A 20,739-nucleotide genomic window follows, 5' to 3' on the forward strand; every position below is an offset into this window, starting at 1 on the left:
AGACTCCTGACCTCCAGAACGATCGGACGATGCGTGTGCGGTGTTTGCAGCCTCTGTGTTGGCGGTCACTTGTTACAGCAGCGGCAGGGAACTCGTACTGGGTGCAAGGAGTTCAAGGTTGCCTGAACAGAACCCAGCTCGGGGTTTCCTAACTTTCTGTCCACGTCTGTCCCTGGCCGTGTTCCCGCTGCTGCGCTCGTGTTTACTCAGAGAAAACACTCGGACCGGAGCCTCTCACGGTACTCACGTGGCTCTGGTCGGCTCCGCTCGCTTCACACACAAACCTTTTGATTGTCTCAACCCTGCAGGCTGGGAATCCCCGCTTTACGCTTTTTCCTGTTTACTACACATTCCCGAGGGCCAGATGTCCTGTGCTGGCCCAGCAACGCCCAATTCTTGCTTGGTGATGGGATGTGGGTCCACTGGTCAGCTCCTAGTCCCTCCTATGTGGCCCTGGGGGGAGCTTTGTCTCTCTAGCCCTCAATGTTATCATGAGATCTGGCTCAGTGCAGTTCCAATGCAGAATCCCAGGTCTTTCCCCCGTGGCGCTGTGGACACTTGAGGCTGGGCCTTTCTCCGCGGGTGGGTCCATCCTGGGCACTGGGGGTGTGGAACAGCATCCCTGGCCCCACCCACTCAATGCCAGGAGGACCCCCTAGTCATCACCCGGTGTCCCCTGGGAGCAGGATCACCCCTGGATGGGAACCACCGAGTTAGCTGGTTTCATCCCAAACTCGTGTGCTTAAATAAGTCAGAGTTCCCCCAAAGTAGGTGTTAGGTTGCTGTTAACATGTCTGGGAGCAAATCTGGTTTTGTCCCTAATGATGCTGAGCTTGCATTGGGTACCATCCCGACCCAGATGGTGGATGTTAGCTCCCCCCTCATCTCAACCCTCTGGGGTAGATACAACTAATCTTCCCATTTTATAGTTGGGGGGCACTGAGTCAAGTAGAAGTCAAATAACTTGCTCAAAGTATCCCAGCCAGTAAGTGGGATACTTACCCAGGCAGGCCGGCCCCAGAGCCCTAGAGGGTCCCTGCCTTCTGCACACACCCCAACTTGCTGGAGGAGCTGGGCTGCCAGGGTTCCCTGCTCTGACCTGCATTGCTCCCATCTGCAAAATATAGTGCATTAGTCAGCTATTGCTGTGTAACAAGTGAGCCCTAACCTGGTGGCTTGTAAACACATTTTCTGACATTACCTCCTAAAGTCAACTGTGATGTAATTAGAGATTTGTTTATTCTTCACAGGTAGTACCCAGTATACTCTTGTGCCTGTTCCTTTAAAGACAGATGAGAGAGTGCAGGCTTTTCTTTTTTATAATTAAAAAAAAATTATTGAAACACAGTGGAATTACAATGTTGTGTTAGTTTCTGGGGTACAGCAAAGTGATTCAGTTATGCATATATACATTCTTTTTCGTATTCTTTTCCATTATAGGTTATTACAAGCTATGAATGCTCCCTGTGCTGTACAGTAGGCTTTTCTTTACTTAATAAAATAAATAACATCAGTAGCCCCGGGGAAATCCACTCTGTCTTAAAGAGTGGGGTGGGAAGAGGCAGGGTCTTCTCTTTTGCAAAGTCTGAACCTTTGATTTGTCTAATTGTGGGGGCGTGGGTAGGGGGAACCAGCTTGCAGGTTTGGAGGGAGGAAGGGCAGATACAGGGGATGGCAAGACTGGTTTCACCAATACCTTGACCTTGACCTTTTCCTGGGGGTCAAGAGGTCTCTGAGTGGCTTTAAGCTCATGCTGGCCTCCCCCTGTCAGGGGCTGGACGGTCTAGGATTGCCCTTGCATGCTCCTTTTACCGGCTCAGCTCACTCCAGAAATTTGTTCAGAAATCACAGATGGGAGGAGCCCAGCCTGGCATGGGGAGATTAACAAGGCAGCAGGTGTGGAACTGAAATCAGCCTGGGCTAAAATTCCAGCTCTGCCCCTTTCCATGGGACATGGCTCTCTGAGCCTCAGTTTCCATATCTATAAAATGGGCACCAATAGTATATCCTTTGCCTGGTGGATAGAAAGGCTGGCAAGTTGCCCTTTTGCTCTCAGGACTCCCATTTTCACTTGTTGCATAGCACATGTTGGACATACATCGAGTGGATGGTTAAAATAATAGGGCGTGTCCACTTTTGTTAGATTTGAAGATTAAACATTTGGGGTGGGAATGGGTAAAATGGGTGATGGTGGTGGAAAACTACAAATTTCCAGTTATAAGATGAACGAGTCTGGGGTTGTAATGTACAACATAGTGACCATAGTCAACAATACTGTGCTGTGTATTTGGAAGTTGCTAAGAGAGTAGGTCTCAAAATTTCTCACCGTAAGAGAAGAAACATTTGTTAGCTATGTGAGGTGATGGATATTAACTGGACTTATTGTGACGATCATTTCACAATATATACATACATCAAACTGTTATGTTGTACACCTAAAACTATGGTATATGTCAATTACGTTAAAAAAAGATTAAACATTTAGGGGAAATAGTAAGAAAAAGAACAAGCAATTACAAATCCAAAATTATTTTATTTTATTTTACTTTTTATTTTGGGGAGGGGCGGTAATTAGGTTTATTTATTTATTATTTTTAGTCGAGGTACCAGGGATTGAACCTAGGACTTCATGCATGCTAAGCATGCACTCTTCCACTGAGCTGTACCCTCCCCTACAAATTCAAAATTAGATGCCACAGAAAACCCGTTTCTCGACCCTTAGTAATGAATACTTGGCTGTGTGTCACACACTGTGCTAAAATAATTTAGACTAAAAGTCTGCAAACTGTGGCCTGGGGGCCAGAGACCACCCAAAGAGTTGTTTGTTTGTTGGCATGGCTTGTGAGCTAAGAATAGCTTACATTTTTAAAGGGTTTTAAAGCAAACAAAGATACACAACAGAGCCCTCCTGTATCCCAGAAAGTTGAGAACATTTACTATTTACAGGAAAAGCTTGAACCCACTGCACTGGACTTCCTCCTGTTACATTTCTCTGCTTAGACTTAATTTTTTTGCCCAGTATGTAGAGGATGCAATGTGTTTTGCTTCCAGAACCGCAAATGAGATTGTTAAGCCACGTGTCCAGCAGAGGATAACAATTGCAGTTTGGGGGCAGGGAAGCAAACATTTGGTGCTGGAGTATGGAATGGACTTGCGCGGTGTCTGTCACCAAAGAGGTGCAGGTGTGAGTGAGAATTTGGGGTCTCCCTGAACCCCTGACTAGAGAGCTAAATGACCCTTCATGCTTTCTCATTAGCAAGGGCATGGCAATGTCAGCTTCTTCTGGGGATTCTGGGTCTGATGGGCAAGGATTTACAAAGTCTTATTTAAAAAGGCTACACAGGGAGGCGGGCATAGCTCAGTGGTAGAGCACACGCTCAGCGTGCATGAGGTCCTGGGTTCTATTCCCAGTACCTCCATCAAAAAATAATAATAATGAAATAAAAATAAAATATATCGTGGGGAGGATGTAGCTCAAGTGGTAGAGTGCATACTTAGCATGCATGAGGTCCTGGGTTCAATCCTCAGTACCTCCATCAAAAAACTAACTAAATAAATAAACCTAATTACCTCCTCCCTGCAAAAAAAAAAAAATCTATATCTATATCTATATATCTCTACAGAGCAAATAATAAAATAGTAATGAAAAATTATCATTTAAAAGTGTAAAGTTTTTTTTAAAACAAGGAAATTTTGGAAGGAGGGTATAACTCAGTGGTAGAGTATGTGCCTAGCATGCACAAGGTCCTGGGTTCAATCTCTGGTACCTCCATTAAATAAACAAACAAACAAACAAACAAACAATTCTAATTACCTCCCCACCCCTCAAAAAAACAAATGCAAAAAAAAAAAAAAAAAAGCAACACAGGACACCTGCTGCCAGGATAGTCTGACTCCTGGGTTTATACCCCAGCTGACTGTGAGAAGACTTGCCCCCAAGTGTTTATTAACAGCCCCAAACTGGAAACAACCCAAGTGTGCATCAAGAAGAGAACAGGTAAATAAGCTGGGAGTAGATTCACGCTGTGGAGTACTATGCAGCACCGAACAAGGATAAATTCCTGATAGTCACAACAATGTGGCTGAAACTTACAGGCATGATGTTGAGTGAAAGGAGACAGATGCAAAATCAGCCACACAAGATAGAATCCTGTTTTGATGAAGTTTCAAAATCAAAAGTGTGATGAGAGAAACCAAAAAAGTGGTTGCCTGGTGGGTAGGGATAGAGAAGGGGTCCACGGGGGTTTCTAGGGGCTGGAAATGCCTCCGCTGGCTACAGGGAACGTGTACATGAGCAAACCCCACTGAGCTGTCGGCTGAAGCTTGATCTGCTTTGGTGCCTGCGAATTACACTTCAACACAAATTAAGAAAGAGAAAGTAATAGGCTGTGGTGGTGGGGAAATGAGCCTTTTTGTTCAGTTCCTGTAAGAGTGCAGAGACACTATTTTGGACAACAAGCCGGCAGTGTTTAGTAAGAGTGGGAATGTATTTTCTCCACGTCTGAGAAATTCCAGAAGTTTCCTTCCTCTGCGGCCACCCTAGAGAAATGCTGTCGACTGTCACCTAATCCTTTGATCAACCCCACAAGGGAGGGAAACTGAGGCAGGACTCAATGGCCCCACCTCACAGCTAGTCAGTGTCAGAGCAAGAATTTGAACCCGGCCCTCAGACCTCCCCCTACACTGTGTTCATAATCACCAACTTATCAGGTGTCGATGCCTGTTTGGGGGGACAGTGGAAGCAACCAGCATGTCCAGTGACAGGGGACTCAACAAACTGTGATACAGAAATGATTAATGAGCCCCTAACACATTTAAAAAGAACAAGATTGGGCTATATCTATTGGCTTGGAAACATATTGGAGACATCGTCCACAGAATAAAGCTAAATATCAATACTTGGTCTGGAGTCAGCAAACTATGGCCACTGCCTGGCCTGCCACCTGGTTTTGTAAATAAAGCTTTATTGACACACAGCCACACCCATTTGTTGAGGTATCACCTGCAACTGCTTTCGGGCTACAACAGGAGCATCAGGTAGTTGTAATAAAGACACTACGGCCCGAAATTGTTTGATATCTTCATCTAAATCAAAGTTGAGGTATTTGAATGAGTAATTTTTACATTATATAGAGGCTACTACTGAAATTGAAAACCACAGAGGAAATAAAACACACGGTTATTGTACAGCCAAAAAAATAAAGAGACACTATGGTCCATAAGATGGATAATATTTACTATCTGGTCCTTTACAGAAAAACAGTTTGCTGACTTCTGGCCAATTTGAATTAAAAAGCAAAACCAGACCAAGAATACTAAATACCACATTCACGGACATGTGTATATGTGTGTGAAAGTAGAAAGCAGGATGAATGGGCTCCCAAGTGGAGGTCCAGCCCCCACCCCCAGAGCAGGAGGGTGAGAAACTGAATAGGAACACGGACCTCAACTGGAACATTTTCTTTCTTTCCTTGAAGAAGGGTGGGGGTACAACCATACCTGTCTGCAGGTGGTCAGATTTATCCACCTGCAGCCCATGGTTTCCCCTGGAAGCTGGGATGCTCCAGCTGTGTTAACTTCTCTGAGCCTCAGTTTTCTCATCTATAAAATGGGCACGTGCAAACCTACCTGGAAGGGTTGTTTTAAGACATGGATCAGAAGACCAGCAAGATGTGTTTGGTGTGGAGTCAGGCACCTAATGAATGCTTCAAAAATTGTTGATGGGTACTGAGGGGAAGAGGCATGGGAAGACGGGTTTAATGCCCTCTACCCCTCTAGCTCAGGAGGCCCCAAAGGCAGGGACCACTTCTTTCTTCCTCACTGATGTATCTCCAGAGCCTTGCCATGCCTGGCACACAGGTGCATTCAGTAAAATTTCTCCCTCACAGGAGATAGTGACTAAGTGATGTGTAGGGGGAGTTGGGGGAAACTTAGCATCCATATAACTTTTATTTGCATTTCCCTCCTAAGAACCTTTCACTTTGACTTGGGATCCACGCACCTCTTGGGAAACCTAATGATGGAATTCAGGGTGTCCGTGAACCAATGGGGAAAACCCCTCACATCTTATTTTCACTGACTGATATTTACCATTTCCTCAATTATGAATGGACCTGTGGCTTTGTCGCCAGTAGAAAACCACAGACATTTCCATATCAGATCACATTGCTGCAGGTGGCTCAAAATACGGCCAATACACTCTTTATTATTGCAAAGTCACTCTGGTTATTAGGTCTTGTTAGTTAACGTGGTGCTACACACAGAGGGAGAATCCTAAGCTCTGTTTGTTTCAGTGTAGCTCCATTTCAATAGTCTTTTTGAACTGATTGTCTTGCACGTCTTTGAAAAAGATTTTTTTATTGTAGTAAAATGTACTTAACGTAACACTTACCTTTTAATCGTTCTTACATGTACAGTTCAGTGGCATTTAGTACATTCACGTTTTTGTGCAACCATTCCCACCATCCATCTCCAGGACTTTCTCGTCATCCCAAACTGAAACTCTGTCCTCATTAAACACTGACTCCCCACCCGTCCCCGAGTCCCTGGCCCCCACCATCCTACTTTCTCTTTCTATGAATTTGACTCCTCTAGGGACCTCCTGCGAGTGGAATTATATAGTATTTGATCTTCCATGTCTGGCTTTTCTCACTGAGCTTAATGTTTTCAAGGTTCATTCACGTTGTTGCATGCCAGAATTTCCTTCCTTTTAAAGGCTGAGTAATATTCCACCATGTGGGTAGACCACATTTTATTTACCCATTCATCCAAGGATGGATCACTAAGTTGTTTTCAAAAAATATTTTAATAAATGTATTTCAACATAAGGGACTTCCTTACAACCTCCTGTATTGGGTTTTATGCATCTAACAGATGGTACTTAGGCAAGAGGTTTGGGGCCTTCTCCAGACTGAGGAAGGGACCTGGTCAAAGGCAGTATGACTTTTTTCTTTTTTTTAAACGGTGGTTCTAGGGACTAAACCCAGGACCTCATGCATGCGGGGCACGCACTCTACTACTGAGCTATACCCTCCCACTAAAGGCATTATAATTTTTGTGGGCCCCTTCCTCCATTTAAAAAAAAGGGGCCGGAGGAGGATATAGCTTAAATGGTAGAGCACACATGTAGGAGGTCCTGCTTAGCTTGCAGAAGGTCCTGGGTTCAATCCTCAGTACCTCCTCTAAAAATAAATAAATAAACCTAATCCACCCCCTCCAAAAACTCCCCTAGATTATACTTTACAACCCCTGGATTATATTTATTTTTATTTATTTAATATATATTATTTTTTTCTTTCTGATTTTGAAAGAAATGAAACAATTTCCTGGACCCCTAAAAGCATGATGGCCTCAGAGTACCGAGGCTTAACTATGCCCAATGGTCCAGGATCCCTAAAATGTTAGGACCCCTGTGAATTTTATATATATATATATATATATATATATATATATATATATATATATATATATATATATATATATATATGTATATATTTGATCCCTTTTAATTTTAAAACGTCGTGTTTGCAACTTTAAGATATGCCATCTTGCCCTCGTCCAACCATATGGGCGTCCCCAAATCCCTCTCTGATTCCGGCCCCTGCCCCCCCCCCCCCCCCCCCCCCCCCCCCGCCGCCCCCCCCCCCCCCGCAATTAGCCCATCCCCTCTGTTCGATTTCCTGGAAAAATTAGTTAATTACTAATCGAGATGAACTAATTTGAAAATAGTGGTTCTTTCTCACTAGACTGTGGGCCCCTGAGGGCAGGGCTTCGTCCCTCTTGAGCCCCGTCGTGGACCCCAGCGCCCGGGCGCACCGGAGGTGACCAGACGCGCCCGATGTGGCAGCGGGCAGAGGGAGGGAAGGCGCCTCGGGGCGCCTCGGGGACTTTCCCGCCCCGCTGGGAAAGCGTGACCTCACCTCCTTCCTCCCGCCCCGCCGGAAGCGGAAGGGGCGGGCGGAGGGCGCGTGCCTGGGCTGAGCGGCGCGCCCTCGGCGCTCGGCATCCGCGGGCACCGCCGCCGGGCCGTCTGGCCGCCAGCCCCAGCCCCGCGGACTCGAGCGGCGCGGCCGGCCGCTCCTGGGATCCCTGGCAGGTGAGGAAGGGGCGAGGGCCGGCTCGCGAGGGGGACTGCAGGGGCCGCGGGACTGCAGGGGACCCGGCGCCCGCCGCCCGTCACCAGGGTTCAAGGCCAGCCGTCCCCACTTGGAGCTTCTGGCTCCTCGCGCCGCGTGTTCATTGCCCCCCTCAACGCTCCAGTCCCCCTTCCTGGCCCAAGTCCTCGCACCCCCACCCCTCTTCCCCAACACCCCGGATTACCCTCCTCCCCAACACCTCGGATTACTCCGCAACACACTTTTCCTCTTCCAAGTTTCTGATTTCCCCAAACTGGGCGTTCTCTCTGCCCCAGCCCCTGATCCTCCTGCCCCGCTGTTGATGACCACCCCATTACTCCACCCCACAAACCCTCCAGGGTCCCGAATCTGACTTTTTCCAGGGTCTTCCGGGACCCGCCTCCCACTGTGGGAGCACGCTTGCCTCCCCGATCCTTCAGCTGAAATGGGTCGCCGGGAATCTTCGGCGCCCCCAACTCCCCATCCCTTCCCCTGGGGGGAGGGGTTGGTTGGTACCCATCCAGGTCCGCCGGGTACTGGCCCTTGGTGTCACTCACAGCCCAGGTGGCCCCAGGCCTTCTTTATGACCTCTCTCTGCGGCTGAGGCAGGGGTTTGGGGGAGGGGGTACCACAGCGTGACCCAACCTGAAGTGTGGGTTCCAGAGTCTGGGAGAGGGCGGCTGGGTACCACAGCCTTCAGAACCTGCTTGGGCCTCTGCGTCCTCCTCCCAATAAGGGCCATTTATTCATTCTTCAATAGACATTTATGGAGCACCTGCTGTGTGCCAGGAGACACTGTTCAGTATGCTGGGCACACAGTAGGGCCAAATAGTGTCCTCATGGAGCCACCATGAGCAAAAAGTGTGACTGGTCACAGCAGTGTGCGCGGAATGCAGAGGGCAGAGATCCGATACCTTCCCCGTTGGCCAGGCTTCAGGTTTCCTCAGACCCAGATGTGGGAAGGGGGCTGCACATAGTAGGTGCTCAGTGAGTAAAGGCATGAGGCCCTGCAGCCGGGCTGCCTGGTGGTTTAAATTCCTGCCCCTTAACTTTCTACCTGTGTGATCCCAGGCAAGTCACTCTACCTCTCTGTGTCTCCCTTTCCCAATGATAAACAGTCAGTCAAAATAGCCTTAACTCGTAGTATTGTTCTTTATACAGTGCTGGGTTCACAGCAGGGGCTCAGTAAATGCTTACTGAATAAATGCCCCTGAAGTCTCCTCCACGCTTTTCAGAGACAAGCTTTGCTATACACTTTGGGTTCTGTGTCTCATTGTTCCATTTCTTAATTCGCCAAAAGGAGTGGATTGTGCCCCTATTATGTGCCAGTCCTGGTGGGAGCAGATGACACTGTCTTGTTGGGGAGGGAAGATTCAAGCAAGAAACATTTATTGGACACCTACTGTGTGCCAGGCACTATTCTGTGCACTCAATGATTTATTCAACCAGTCAGTATTTATCTATAAGGTATACTTATTTATTTATGTAAGTACACCTACTGTGTGCCGGCCCCCAGTGATACAGCTGTGAACAAGGCAGGCGAACATCCCTGTTTTAGTGGTGCTGCCTCTGGTAGGAAGCAATGCGGAGTCAACAAAGTAGATAGGTAAAATCGATCATGTCGGGTGGCGGGAAGTTGAAAGGAGAAAAGTAAAGCAGGGTGATGGGGGGATGGGCTTCAGTTTTCAGCAGGGTGGCCAAGGTTGACCTTGGTGAGGAGGTGACATTTGAGCAGAGATCTGAAGGAGGCAAGGGAGCAGCAGTGTGGGTCTCTGGGGAAGGGTATTCTAGACTGAGGGAACAGCCAGTGCAAAGGCCCTGAGGCCAGCTCAAGCATGGTGTGTTTAAGGAACAGTGTGGCTAGATCAGAGGGAGCGAGAGGGAGAGAGTGGGAGTAGATGAGGGCGGGGGGGGGATGGGGGTGCTTCAGGGAGGACTTGATTAGAAGACTCATCCTAAAACAATTCTTGATTTCTCCCCTTGACCCCAAACCAGCTCCTCTTACATCCTCCGCATCTCTTGCATTCAGGCCAAATGCCCAGGAATCCTTCTTGCCTCCTCCTGTTCCCCTCCTATGTCTCCAAACTATCCACACATCCAGACACTGGGTCTCCCTCCTGGAGGCCACTACCTGGTCTGGCCCTGGTCCTGGTCACCTCCACCCGGCTCCCCTCACCCCCTCCACTACCCTCACCATTCCCCATACAGTGTGCCCTCCCTGTAGCAGCCGGAGGGCTTTTGTGAGCACCTGAGTCATGTCCCCTCCCAGCTCTGCCCTCAGCTTCCAGGGCTCCTTCCTCCCTGCCACCCACAAGGCCCTGCGTGACCCGTCCCTGCCCTCCCCTCCTCCCTCTCTCCCCCTCACTCACTCTGCTTCAGACACACAGGCCTCCTGGCTGTTCCTCAAACACACCAGACATGGTCCTGCCCCAGGGCCTTTGCATGTGCTGTGCCCTCCACCTGAAACTCCCTTCCCCCAGATCTGCACCTGAGTCTGCTTCCTCACTTCCTTCAGGTCTCGGCTTCAGTGTCATTTCCTCCCAGAGGCCTCCCTTGATCTCCAGTCCTCAGGAGTCTTTCCCCCAGTCCTCGCCTCCCTCCCCCACCATGGCTCATTTCCTCGCTGGCTTTTTCCATTCTCTGCAAGGAATTCTTTTGTCATTTATCCCTGATCTCCCCCAACCAGACTGTGAGCTCCGAGAGGGCAGGGGTCTGCAGCAGCACCTAGGACAGCTCTTGGCACATAGTAGGTGCTCAAGAAACATTCACTCTGTGCAGGAAGAGACTACCCTAGAGTGTGGGCAGGGCCGTGCGAGAACAGGAGAGGAGGCGTGGGCATGTTCCAGGCGAAAAAGAGGAAGAGAAAAAAAGTCAGCTGGTATTTATTGATGATCCTTATGCTTTATTACACTGTTACACTGAGTTCTCACTCATGGCGACCACCACTTTCCTGCTGGTTTTACACGTGAGGAGACTGAGGCTGAGAAACAGACCCCACAAGCTGGCAGGTGGCGGAGCGGGTCCCCCACAGCTGTGGGTGCTCCCCGCCCCATCCCTGGCGCCCAGGGTCAGGTTCGGAGTGGACTTTGTCCTGGCGGCCTTAGAAGGTGGGGCAGGATTTCCAGAAGGTTAGGGTGGCTGCTGGGCAGGGCAGATTGAGTGGACAGGGGAAGCGCCAGGGAAGAGGGGCAGAGCTGGTGTGGTCACTAAGTCAGGGCTCAGGCCTCTAGCAGGTTGTGGACAAGAAACACTGTGTGACTTTATGATTTATTTTTATTTTGGGGGGGCTAGGTAGTTTGGTTTCTTTCTTTCTTAGTGAAGGTGCTGGGGATTGAACCCAGGACCATATGCATGCTCAGCAGGCACTCTACCACTGAGCTATACCTGTGACTGCAGATAATTTGCCAGGAGTGCAAGCAGGGGCGGTCTTGCCTCACTGATCCTGAGTCTGGCTGGTTCTGTCTGCTCTCCACAAGCCCAGCCCTGAGCTCTGCCGCAGGGGCCTCCATCTCAGGTGTCTGCTGGGGGCAGGCGATGGCCAGGCACTGCTCTGTAACATTTCACCGTGGATTCCTGGAACTCACTGCAGCTCCGGCAGCCCTCACACGGAGGGCTTATCTTGTACCCGTCCCATAGAGGAGGAGACTGAGGCACCAACGTGCATGTGGCCTGTCCCAGGTCACAGCCTGGAAGCGGTAAAGCTGAGATTTGAACCCCAAGGGCATATACTCCCACCGACTGCTCTCTCCTGCCTTGGAGGTGACTCATCTCAAGTGGACACCCCGTCAAGGGGGCAGCCTCTGGCCCTCAGGCAAGGGCCGTTGCTACTCTGTTCTAGCTGACTGTCTGCATTTGGAATCCCAGAGTTTCACACAGTCTCCTCTGTTCAACGTTGGCAGCTAATTCAGATTTGCTTCCCCCATTGCTGCCAGTGGCATAGTCAGGAGTTTGTGAACTTCTTTTCCTTTTAACATTTTGTTGACCTGAATTTTATTTTATAACCTGAATTCCGAGAGGGACCCAGATCCTACGTACGAGCTTGAATTTTCAGAGTGAACACTTTGTGAAACAGAACGTGATGTTTAGCCCCACTCATGCCCCTTCCTTCATACTTTGTCAGTTAAAAATTGGAGGGTACATATCAACCTGTGTTTGATTTTTTTCTTTTTAAGTTGCTACACAGCCAGCTGTCCCCAGGAGCCATCTGCAGGTGGGAAGAACAGTCCCTCTGGAGGGAGATGGCTACTATTTCAAGTGGTTATCTTGCTAATTTCAAAACGTTTGGCTGACTTGTGGTCCCACCTGAATAGAAAATCGTCGTCATTTTTACCCCATGTTGTAGCCTCCAGCGAGCTCACGTCAGAGACAGGAGAAACTATACGCTTTGCCTTTCTCTTACTGCTCCCTCCTGTCTGCATGATGGCAGCGTCTTCCAGGAGTACTCAGGCCATGAGCTCACTTCCCGAGGGTTAGCTCAATGAAAACTAGATTAGGCTGTCTCTCCGGCCACAGAACCAGGTCCATGTAAGCTGGAATCCCGGGCGATACACTTTGGAGACCGCAGGCTCACTGGGACCTAGAGGACCTAGAGCCAGGCTGCCTGAGTTCCAGTCCAGCTGTGCCCCTTACATCCTTTTTTTCATGCTAATTCTTCGAGATCTGGTATGTATTTTTTTCAGATCTCAATTCAGACATCACACTTTTAACGGTTTAAATGGAATCTGATCCTACCAAAACAAAGTTGGGTTTAACTGGTGCTGGGTGGTGGTGAATACTTTACATTGCTCCAGCTTTTCCATTTTAATTAATTAAAAATGAATGAAATTTACAGTTTACTTTCTCCTCAGTAGCTGTAGCCACATTTCCAGTGCTTAGTGGCCACGCGGAGCTGGTGGCCAGGGCAAAGTCCCGCAGGCTGCGGACTCAAACTTCAAAAGTGTATTGTCTCCCAGCGCTGGAGGCTGGAAGTCCATGGTCAAGTCCACGGCGGAGCTGGTGCCCTCTGGGGCCTCTCTCCTTGGTGTGTGGACAGCCATCTTCTCCCCGTGTCCTCACATGGTCCCCTCTGTGTGTGTCTATGTCCTGATCTCCTCTTCCTACAAGGACACCAGTCATGTTGGATCAGGGTCCTGCTCATGACAGCATTTTAATGACCTCTGTAAAGACCCCGTCCCCAAATACAGCCACATCCTGAGGTCCTGGAGGTTAGGGCTTCAACATCTGAATGTAGGAGGGGACCCAGTTCAACCAGTAACAGTCAGTTATGCCCTGTAATAACTATATGGGCTAGAGAGACAGGCATTTGGTCTTAGGGTTACAAACATTGGTGCCATAGGGCTGTCCTGCCCATCGCTAGCTGTGCAATCTAAGTCAAGTTTGCCCCGCTAGGGAACGGGGGGAAAAATCATATGCCTGTTTCGTAGCCTAGGTGTTGGCAACTTTTTTCTGGGAAGGACCAGAGAGTGAACATTTTCAGTTTTATGGGCTGCACGGGCTCTGTGGCAGCCACTCAGCTCTGCCGTTGCAGCCTGAAAGCAGCCACGGACCACTGCACGTGAGCGAGCGTGCCTGTGTTCCCGGAAAACTTTATTTGCTAAGGCTGCCCATGGGCTATCCTCGTGACCCCTGTCCTACCAGTTGTGCAGAGTGTCATGGGGCAGATTTAACTGGAAATCTGAAGGAGGGTAGGTTGTGAGCCATAGGGATACTTGAGGGAAACAGTGTTCCAGGCAGTGGGAGTAGCCAGTGCAAAGGCCCTGAGGCAGGACTGTGCCTGGCAAGTTTGAAGAACAGTGAGAAGGCCAGTGTGGCAGTTAAGAGATATATAATATACAGTTTGTATACCCACTGGACTGTCATCTCCAAGAGGGAAGAGCATTCTGATCTAGTCTTCTCTCTGTCGTATGTTCATTGGTACCTAAGACATGGCAGGTGCTGGAAAATTACTTCTTGAATGAATGAATGAATGAAATGTGTGTATCCCTTCCTCCTCCTCACACACTTCTTTATTATTTGCAATGAATATGTTTAGAGTTTTTACTCTGTGGGTGGTACATTGGCTCGCTTTTTTTGTTTTGTTTTGTGTTAAGCTCACAAGGTCTCTTTAAAATTTGAATCAATTGCTAACTTGGCACAACTGAGCAGATTCCTGAAAATTTGCATTTCTGGCTTCACTTGAAAAATTAGCAGATGTGATCCCACTGAGCCTGCTCTTCTTGGAAACATGCATGAGTCAAGGCCACTGTATTTGGACAGGTCAGGGTGGCTCTAGGTTTTCAGGTAAAGCTCAAGTCCCCATCCCTGGCCCACAAGGCCTTGCATGACCTGCCCTTGTCCCTTCCCTGTCCTCCCCTCCTCTCTCTCTCCCCCTCAGTCTACTCCAGACGGACCTCCCTGATGTGCCTGCAACATGCCATGCACAGTCCTTCCCCAGAGCCTTTGCACAGGCTGTTCCCGCTGCCTGGATCTCTCTTCCCTCTAATGTTCTCAGGGGTCACTCTCTCCCTACGTTTATGTCCCGCTGAAATCTCTTCTCATCGAGGCCTTCCTAAATCACACTGTTTAAAACTGCAAACACACACGCCCAATTATTGGTGTTCATGACCCTCCTTCCTTCCTTGTTTTCCCTGGGGCATTTGTACCATGATATCCCTACTGTGACGTGCTGTGAATTTCACCCCTGTATTCGTTGATTGTCTCCCACAGTAGGGAGTCAGCTCCATTTGCGGTCTCTGCCCATTCCTCCTCTCGATCAGGATTTCAACATGTCAGGCTGCTTCCATTTTCGAAACAGCCAGACAGCCGTCTGCCTTCTTTCATTCTTCCTCTGCCAGCACCGCCTCTCTCCGCCACTTCTGGGCCACTTCAACTCTGCCCTACTCTGCTCAGTCACGTCCCCCTCACGCCTCCACCCTCTGACGTCGACTCTCCCAGACTCTCCCTGTTCTGCGTCTCACCTTCCTGGATTCAGTGACCTTGGCCCTAAGCCACATGACATCTGCTCAAAATGCATTTTTTTAAAAATGCTGAGTCATTGACAAACGATGGCTGTGATTTAGCAGCAGAGGGGGTTAATCGATGAGTCAGCTCTTGATTTAGACCAGGGTCCCCCAACGTCAGCATTTAGCAACATTTAGGGCTGGATCATTCTCTTGGGAGGGGCCGTCCTGGGCACTGTGGGGTGTCCAGAAGCATCCTGGTCCCCACCCCCTGGATTCCAGGAGCATCTTTCCCTGCATTCATGACAACCAGAAATGTCCCCAGACGTCGCCAAGTGTTCCCTGGGGGGATAGAGTTGTCCCCAGCGGAGAAGCCTTGTTCTAGGCTCTGGGGTGTCACTGTGGGCACCAGTGTGGAACAGGTGGTAGGACTCAGCCCTGTTTAGCTGAGGGACAGAGAAAATGTTCTCGGCCCCCTGGAATGGAAGTAAGGTGATGCTTTCTCCAGGTCTGAACATTACGTACCTTGAGCACCTGGGGACTTAAGTTTGGGGTTTGGGACACTCTCCCTGGTGTCTTTGTTCTGTGCCCTTGGGAAAGACCTTTCTGTGCCTGTTTTTTTTTTTTTTTAAATGGCAATACTGGGGACTGAACCCAGGACCTTGTGCATGCTAAGCACGTGCTCTACCACTGAGCTGTACCCCAGCCCCTCCCTCTGCCTGTTTTCTTTTCAACAATATTGGAAGGATATGAGTGTTGACCTCATTCATTCTTTGATTCATTCTTTCAACAAGGATTTGTCAAGTACCTGCTCTGGTTCTGTGAACCCATGGTGCATGGGAGAGAGGCAGCCTGCACCCTCTGATGCCCATGGTGGTGGGAGGCAGACAGAAACTGCAAAACGTTTAACACACAGGAAAATTCACCCAGTGGCCAGTCTGTTGTGGGGAGAACAGGGTGATGTGGGAGAGACAAACTGGGATGGAGAACCGGGTGGTCGTGGAGGGCTCCCTAAGGTGGTGCCATCGTACCTGGGGGCTGAGGAGGAAGAGTGACAGAGTGGCCAAGAAGGAAGCTGGTGTCTTTATTTTATAAACTTATGTCACAAGTGACACCCCACCACTCCTGCCATATACTGTCAATCCCAAAGATCAACTCGGGCAGCGGTGAAGGACCTCCCACGGCTGTGAATGCTAGGGTCGCTGGGGCCATCTAGGAGGCTGATTCTTCCTGAGAGAACATGCATTGAGTGCCTGCTTGGCTTCCTGACATCAGGCTCAGAACTTCCATACATTAGTGCAACTCAGTTCCCTGAAACAATCCCATAAATGGGCTACTTACCATCCTAATAGGCAGTGAAGTCGTGTAACACATATCCTCTGGAGCCGGACTGCTTGGGTTCAGATCCCAGCTCTGTCACTCACTGGCTGTGTGACTGTGGGCAAGTGACTTCACCTCTCTGACTCCTCTTCTTCCTCTGTGAATGGGGGAGATAGTAGTGGCTACCTGCTGGGTGAAACCAGACAGGGGTCAGCTGCTGTCCTCTTGCAGAGGAGGAAACGGAGGTTGGGGGAGGTGAGACGTCTTGCCCAAGGTCACCTTGATAGGTCTGGTGGGTTTTAAAGGCATGTTGTGGGGGAGGGGTCTGGGCTGCCTCCCAGAGCCCCCTTTCTGCTGATAACTTTGTCCTTCCTGCTTCACAGGTCTGCTCTGCAGCCCCCAAGGGACCTGGTACCGTGAGCACGTAGGGACGCCAGGCGTGCAGTGCAGGGAGGTGTCGGCGCAGAACATGCCTCCGTCACCCACTGTTTCTCCTGCCGGAGGCCACACCCACCTGTGCCCATGGCCAGCACGGGTCCTTCGCTCTCTGGCGCCTTCGACATTCTAGGCGCAGCAGGCCAGGACAAGCTCCTGTATCTTAAGCACAAGCTGAAAACTCTGCGGCCAGGCTGCCGTGGGGCAGACCTCCTGCATGCCATGGTGCTTCTGAAGCTAGGCCAGGAGACTGAGGCCAGGATCTCCCTGGAGGCCCTGAAGGCCGACGCAGTGGCCCAGCTGGTGGCCCGCCAGTGGGATGGTGTGGACATCACCAAAGCCCCAGAGGAGCCCCCAGACACGTCCTGGGCTGTTGCCCGGATGTACCACCACCTCACCGAGGAGCAGCTGTGTCCGGCCCCTATGCGGGAGGAGGCCTACCTGGCAGCCCTCCGAGCTTTCAGCGCCAGGGACGACCACCGCCTGGGGGAGCTCCAGGAAGAAGCCCGGGACCGGTGCGGGTGGGACGTCCTTAGGGACCTGGGGAGCGTCCAGGCTCTCCGCGCTGATGTGGGCTGCCTCCTGCGGTCCTCAGCGTCGTCCTCCGGGACCCGTAGCAATCCACAGCCCATTGAGGATCTTTCAGGCTGGAGCCGAGGGCATTCCCTGAGATCCACCGGCAGCCCGGCCTCCCTGGCCAGCAACTTGGAAATTAGCCAGTCGCCCACCATGGCCCTCCTCAGTTTGCACCACGGCCCACATGGGCCCAGCAAGCTGTGTGATGAGCCTCAGCCCAGCCTGGTGCCCAAGCCTGCCCCTGTGGGCTGCCAGGAGCCCGAGGAGATGAGCTGGCCTCCATCAGTGGAGGCTGCCAGCTCCCCAGTGCGGCCAAACAGCCCGGCCCCCAGGCTTCCCGAGGTGGCTGAAGACGCATGCCCTGCCAGCCTGCACGACTCCCCTGAAGCTCCGGAAACCAGCACCCACTACCCAGTGGAGTGCACGGAAGAGCTCGAAGCCCAAGCCCCCACATCTCTCCCCTCGCCCTCCAGAAGCGACCCTATCACAGACCAGACGCCACTCCAGCTTCCAGAAGACACCACTTACCCCACGGCCCAGCCACGCCCACCAACTCCACCTGCCCCCAAAGCCTCCCCTCCCTTTCCTTCCTCATCGACCCCTCCTTCGGCTCACGAGACCGTCTCGAGCCCAGGTCCCCCTCCTCCCGAGCTGGAGTTGTCGGAGCAGAAGTTCTATAACTTTGTGGTGCTGCACGCAGGCGCGGACGAGCACATCGCGCTCCGCGTGCGTGAGAGGCTGGAGGCCCTGGGCGTGCAGGACGGGGCCACCTTCTGCGAGGACTTCCAGGTGCCCGGGCGTGGAGAGCTACGCTGCCTGCAGGATGCCTTAGACCACTCAGCCTTTACCATCCTGCTGCTCACCCCCAACTTCGACTGCCGCCTGAGCCAGCACCAGGCGAACCAGTCTCTGATGAGCAGCCTCACGCGGCACGGGTGGCAGGACTGCGTGATCCCCTTCCTGCCCCTGGAGAGCTCCCTGGCCCAGCTCAGCCCCAGCACGTCCAGCCTGCTCTCCGGCCTGGTGTGGCTGGATGAGCGCTCCCAGATCTTCTCCAGGAAGGTGGCCAACACCTTCAAGCCCCAGAAGCTGCGGGCCCGCAAGGCCAAGTGGAAGAAGGAACAGGATGTCCGGGCCCTGAGGGAGCAGAGCCAACACCTGGAGGGTGAGCGGCAGCAGGCCTCAGTGTGGAGTGCTGCGTACTCATCCTATGTCCATAGCTACCTGTCCTACCAGACGCAGATGGAGAAGCTCCAGGTAGCTTTCAGGAACTACATGCCGTTTGGGACTCAGCTGCCCTCTGGGGCTCAGGTGCCCTTTGGTGGACAGGGACCCCTGGGAGTCCCACCACCCTTTCCCACCTGGCCTGGCCATCAGCCGCCGCCCCTGCCTCCGTGGCTGTCAGGCACTCCTCCACCAGCCTTCCCGCAACCCCCAGCCTTCTCACAGCCCCCAGCTTTCCCCCAGCCCCCGGCCTTCTCACAGTCCTCAGGTTGCCCCCAGCCTCCAGCCTTCCCGCCGCCCCCGGACTTCCCACAGGCCTCCCCTGTGCACCCTCAGAGCCCTGGGCTGCAACCTCTCATCATCCACCATGCACAAATGGTACAACTAGGGCTCAATAACCACATGTGGAACCAGAGAGGGACCCAGGCACCTGAGGACACGACACCGGAAACGGAGTGACCAAGTGACTGGGCCTGATGCCCTCGGCCATGTTCCCTCCCCACCCCCCTCTCCAGGGGAGGGCACTGGAACACGGGGTCATCTACTTTAAGGTTACTGCCGGGGAGACCTTCTGATCTCAGGAAATAGTGCAAAACGGGCCCCTTGACTTTCTGGCCCTTGAGATGGCCAGAATTGGATGTGGGTTTACAAGTTGTCTTTCTCTCTCTCTGGATGGTGGTGATGGGGAACGGGCTGAGGTGTATTGGTTCTGTGTTTTAACTGTAATAAATATTTATTGAATGTCTCAACAGCACCGTTGTCCTCTGGGAGGCCTCTGCCCTGCCATTCGTCAAGATAAAAAACATGGCTATTATTGCCAAAAAAAAGGGAACAGGAAGGGAGAAGCCAGTCTTCCATTGAACGGCATAAGCCGGAGTTGTGCACATTTGCTCTTGTTTCATTGGTCAGGATGTAGTCACGTGGTCCATCTCTGGCTGCAAGGGAAGCTGGGAAATGTAGTCTTCTAATGGGACATGTGCTTTGCCAAAAGTGTTGGTTCTAATGCCAGAGAAGGTGGAGAGAAAAGATACTGGGGGTACATTTTAGCTGATTCTTCTGCAGTCCTTTTTTGGGGGGGGGGTATCTGCCTTGATGCTCCTACCAAGGCTGGGCTCAGATTGCACTGCGTGATCTTGAGCAAGTGCCTTCACTTCTCTGAGACTCTGCTTTCTCATCTGAGAAATGGGTTTATGATGTCATTGTTTCAAGGTGGCTGGCAGATCATGTGTGTTAGCACTGAAATACCAGGCAGTGTAAGCGCTCATTAAGTGCGGACCCAGCCTGAAGGGGATTCATCTTTCTTGGGGTCACAGGCCTTTTGAGAGTAAGAATAAAATTAATATTTGTTGAGCACTCACCATCTATCGATTCTGGAGATTTTAAATATCTAAATGTATTTTAATCTTCAAAAATGACCCCCTAAGTAGAAGCTTCTATTGTTGGTCTCATTTTACTGATGGGAAAAATTGAGGCCGGAAGAGGTGAATTCTGGTCCCCAAACTCGCCCAGATCGGAAATGAGATTGCAATTAAGTAGCCAGATTTCCAAGGGAGAGGGTGAAGGCGGGCCCAGGAAGGCCATATTTGGACCAAGGGAGCCAGGAAGCTGCAGGCCTCCTCCCACCCAATAGTATGTGATTTGAACATTGACTTGCCATGGCCTTCCCTCCACCACCAGCCACCCCACAGGGCGGGCCGAGTGTGAGTCACCCGGGCCGACATGCATCGCTTGCTGTCTCAGTTGCTGACTCAGGTTTTGTCAGGGCTCCGCTCTGGGCCTCCCCGCCGTGAAGTGAAACCTGGGGAAATAGGGTTCCCTGTTGGGGTGCAGTGGAGTGGGGAGGGGTGGGGTTGTAGAAGCATGATTTCAGATCACTGAGGCTTGAGTCAGCTGCCACTCACCGGACAGTGGCGGGGAACAGGCCATTTGTTCAGCTGACCAACATTTATTGAGCTCCTACTGTGTGCCAGGATTGTCCCAGGTATGGGTGCAGTAGGGGTTCTAAGACAGATACAACCTATTCCCCTGCTCTCTTTTCAATCAGAGGCAGAGGCAGAGGGAAAGGAACCGCGAACAAGTCATCAAATGAAGAAGCATGATAAGTGAATCCTTTTGACAAACAAGTAGTGAGC

At 51.1% G+C, this 20,739-nt stretch overlaps 1 protein-coding gene across 1 annotated transcript; it reads left to right on the top strand.

Moving 5' to 3' along the window:
* The first annotated feature begins 7,939 nt into the window (after window positions 1–7,939).
* Window positions 7,940–19,358, top strand: TICAM1 (toll like receptor adaptor molecule 1). Its single transcript, XM_032465857.1, has 2 exons — window positions 7,940–8,095; window positions 16,756–19,358. Exon 2 carries the CDS (start codon window positions 16,895–16,897, stop codon window positions 19,064–19,066), a length of 2,172 nt encoding a protein of 723 aa, XP_032321748.1. The 5' UTR covers window positions 7,940–8,095; window positions 16,756–16,894; the 3' UTR covers window positions 19,067–19,358.
* Window positions 19,359–20,739: the final 1,381 nt, after the last annotated feature.

The sequence above is a fragment of the Camelus ferus genome, chromosome 22, assembly GCF_009834535.1.
Source record: "Camelus ferus isolate YT-003-E chromosome 22, BCGSAC_Cfer_1.0, whole genome shotgun sequence".
NCBI lineage: Eukaryota > Metazoa > Chordata > Mammalia > Artiodactyla > Camelidae > Camelus > Camelus ferus.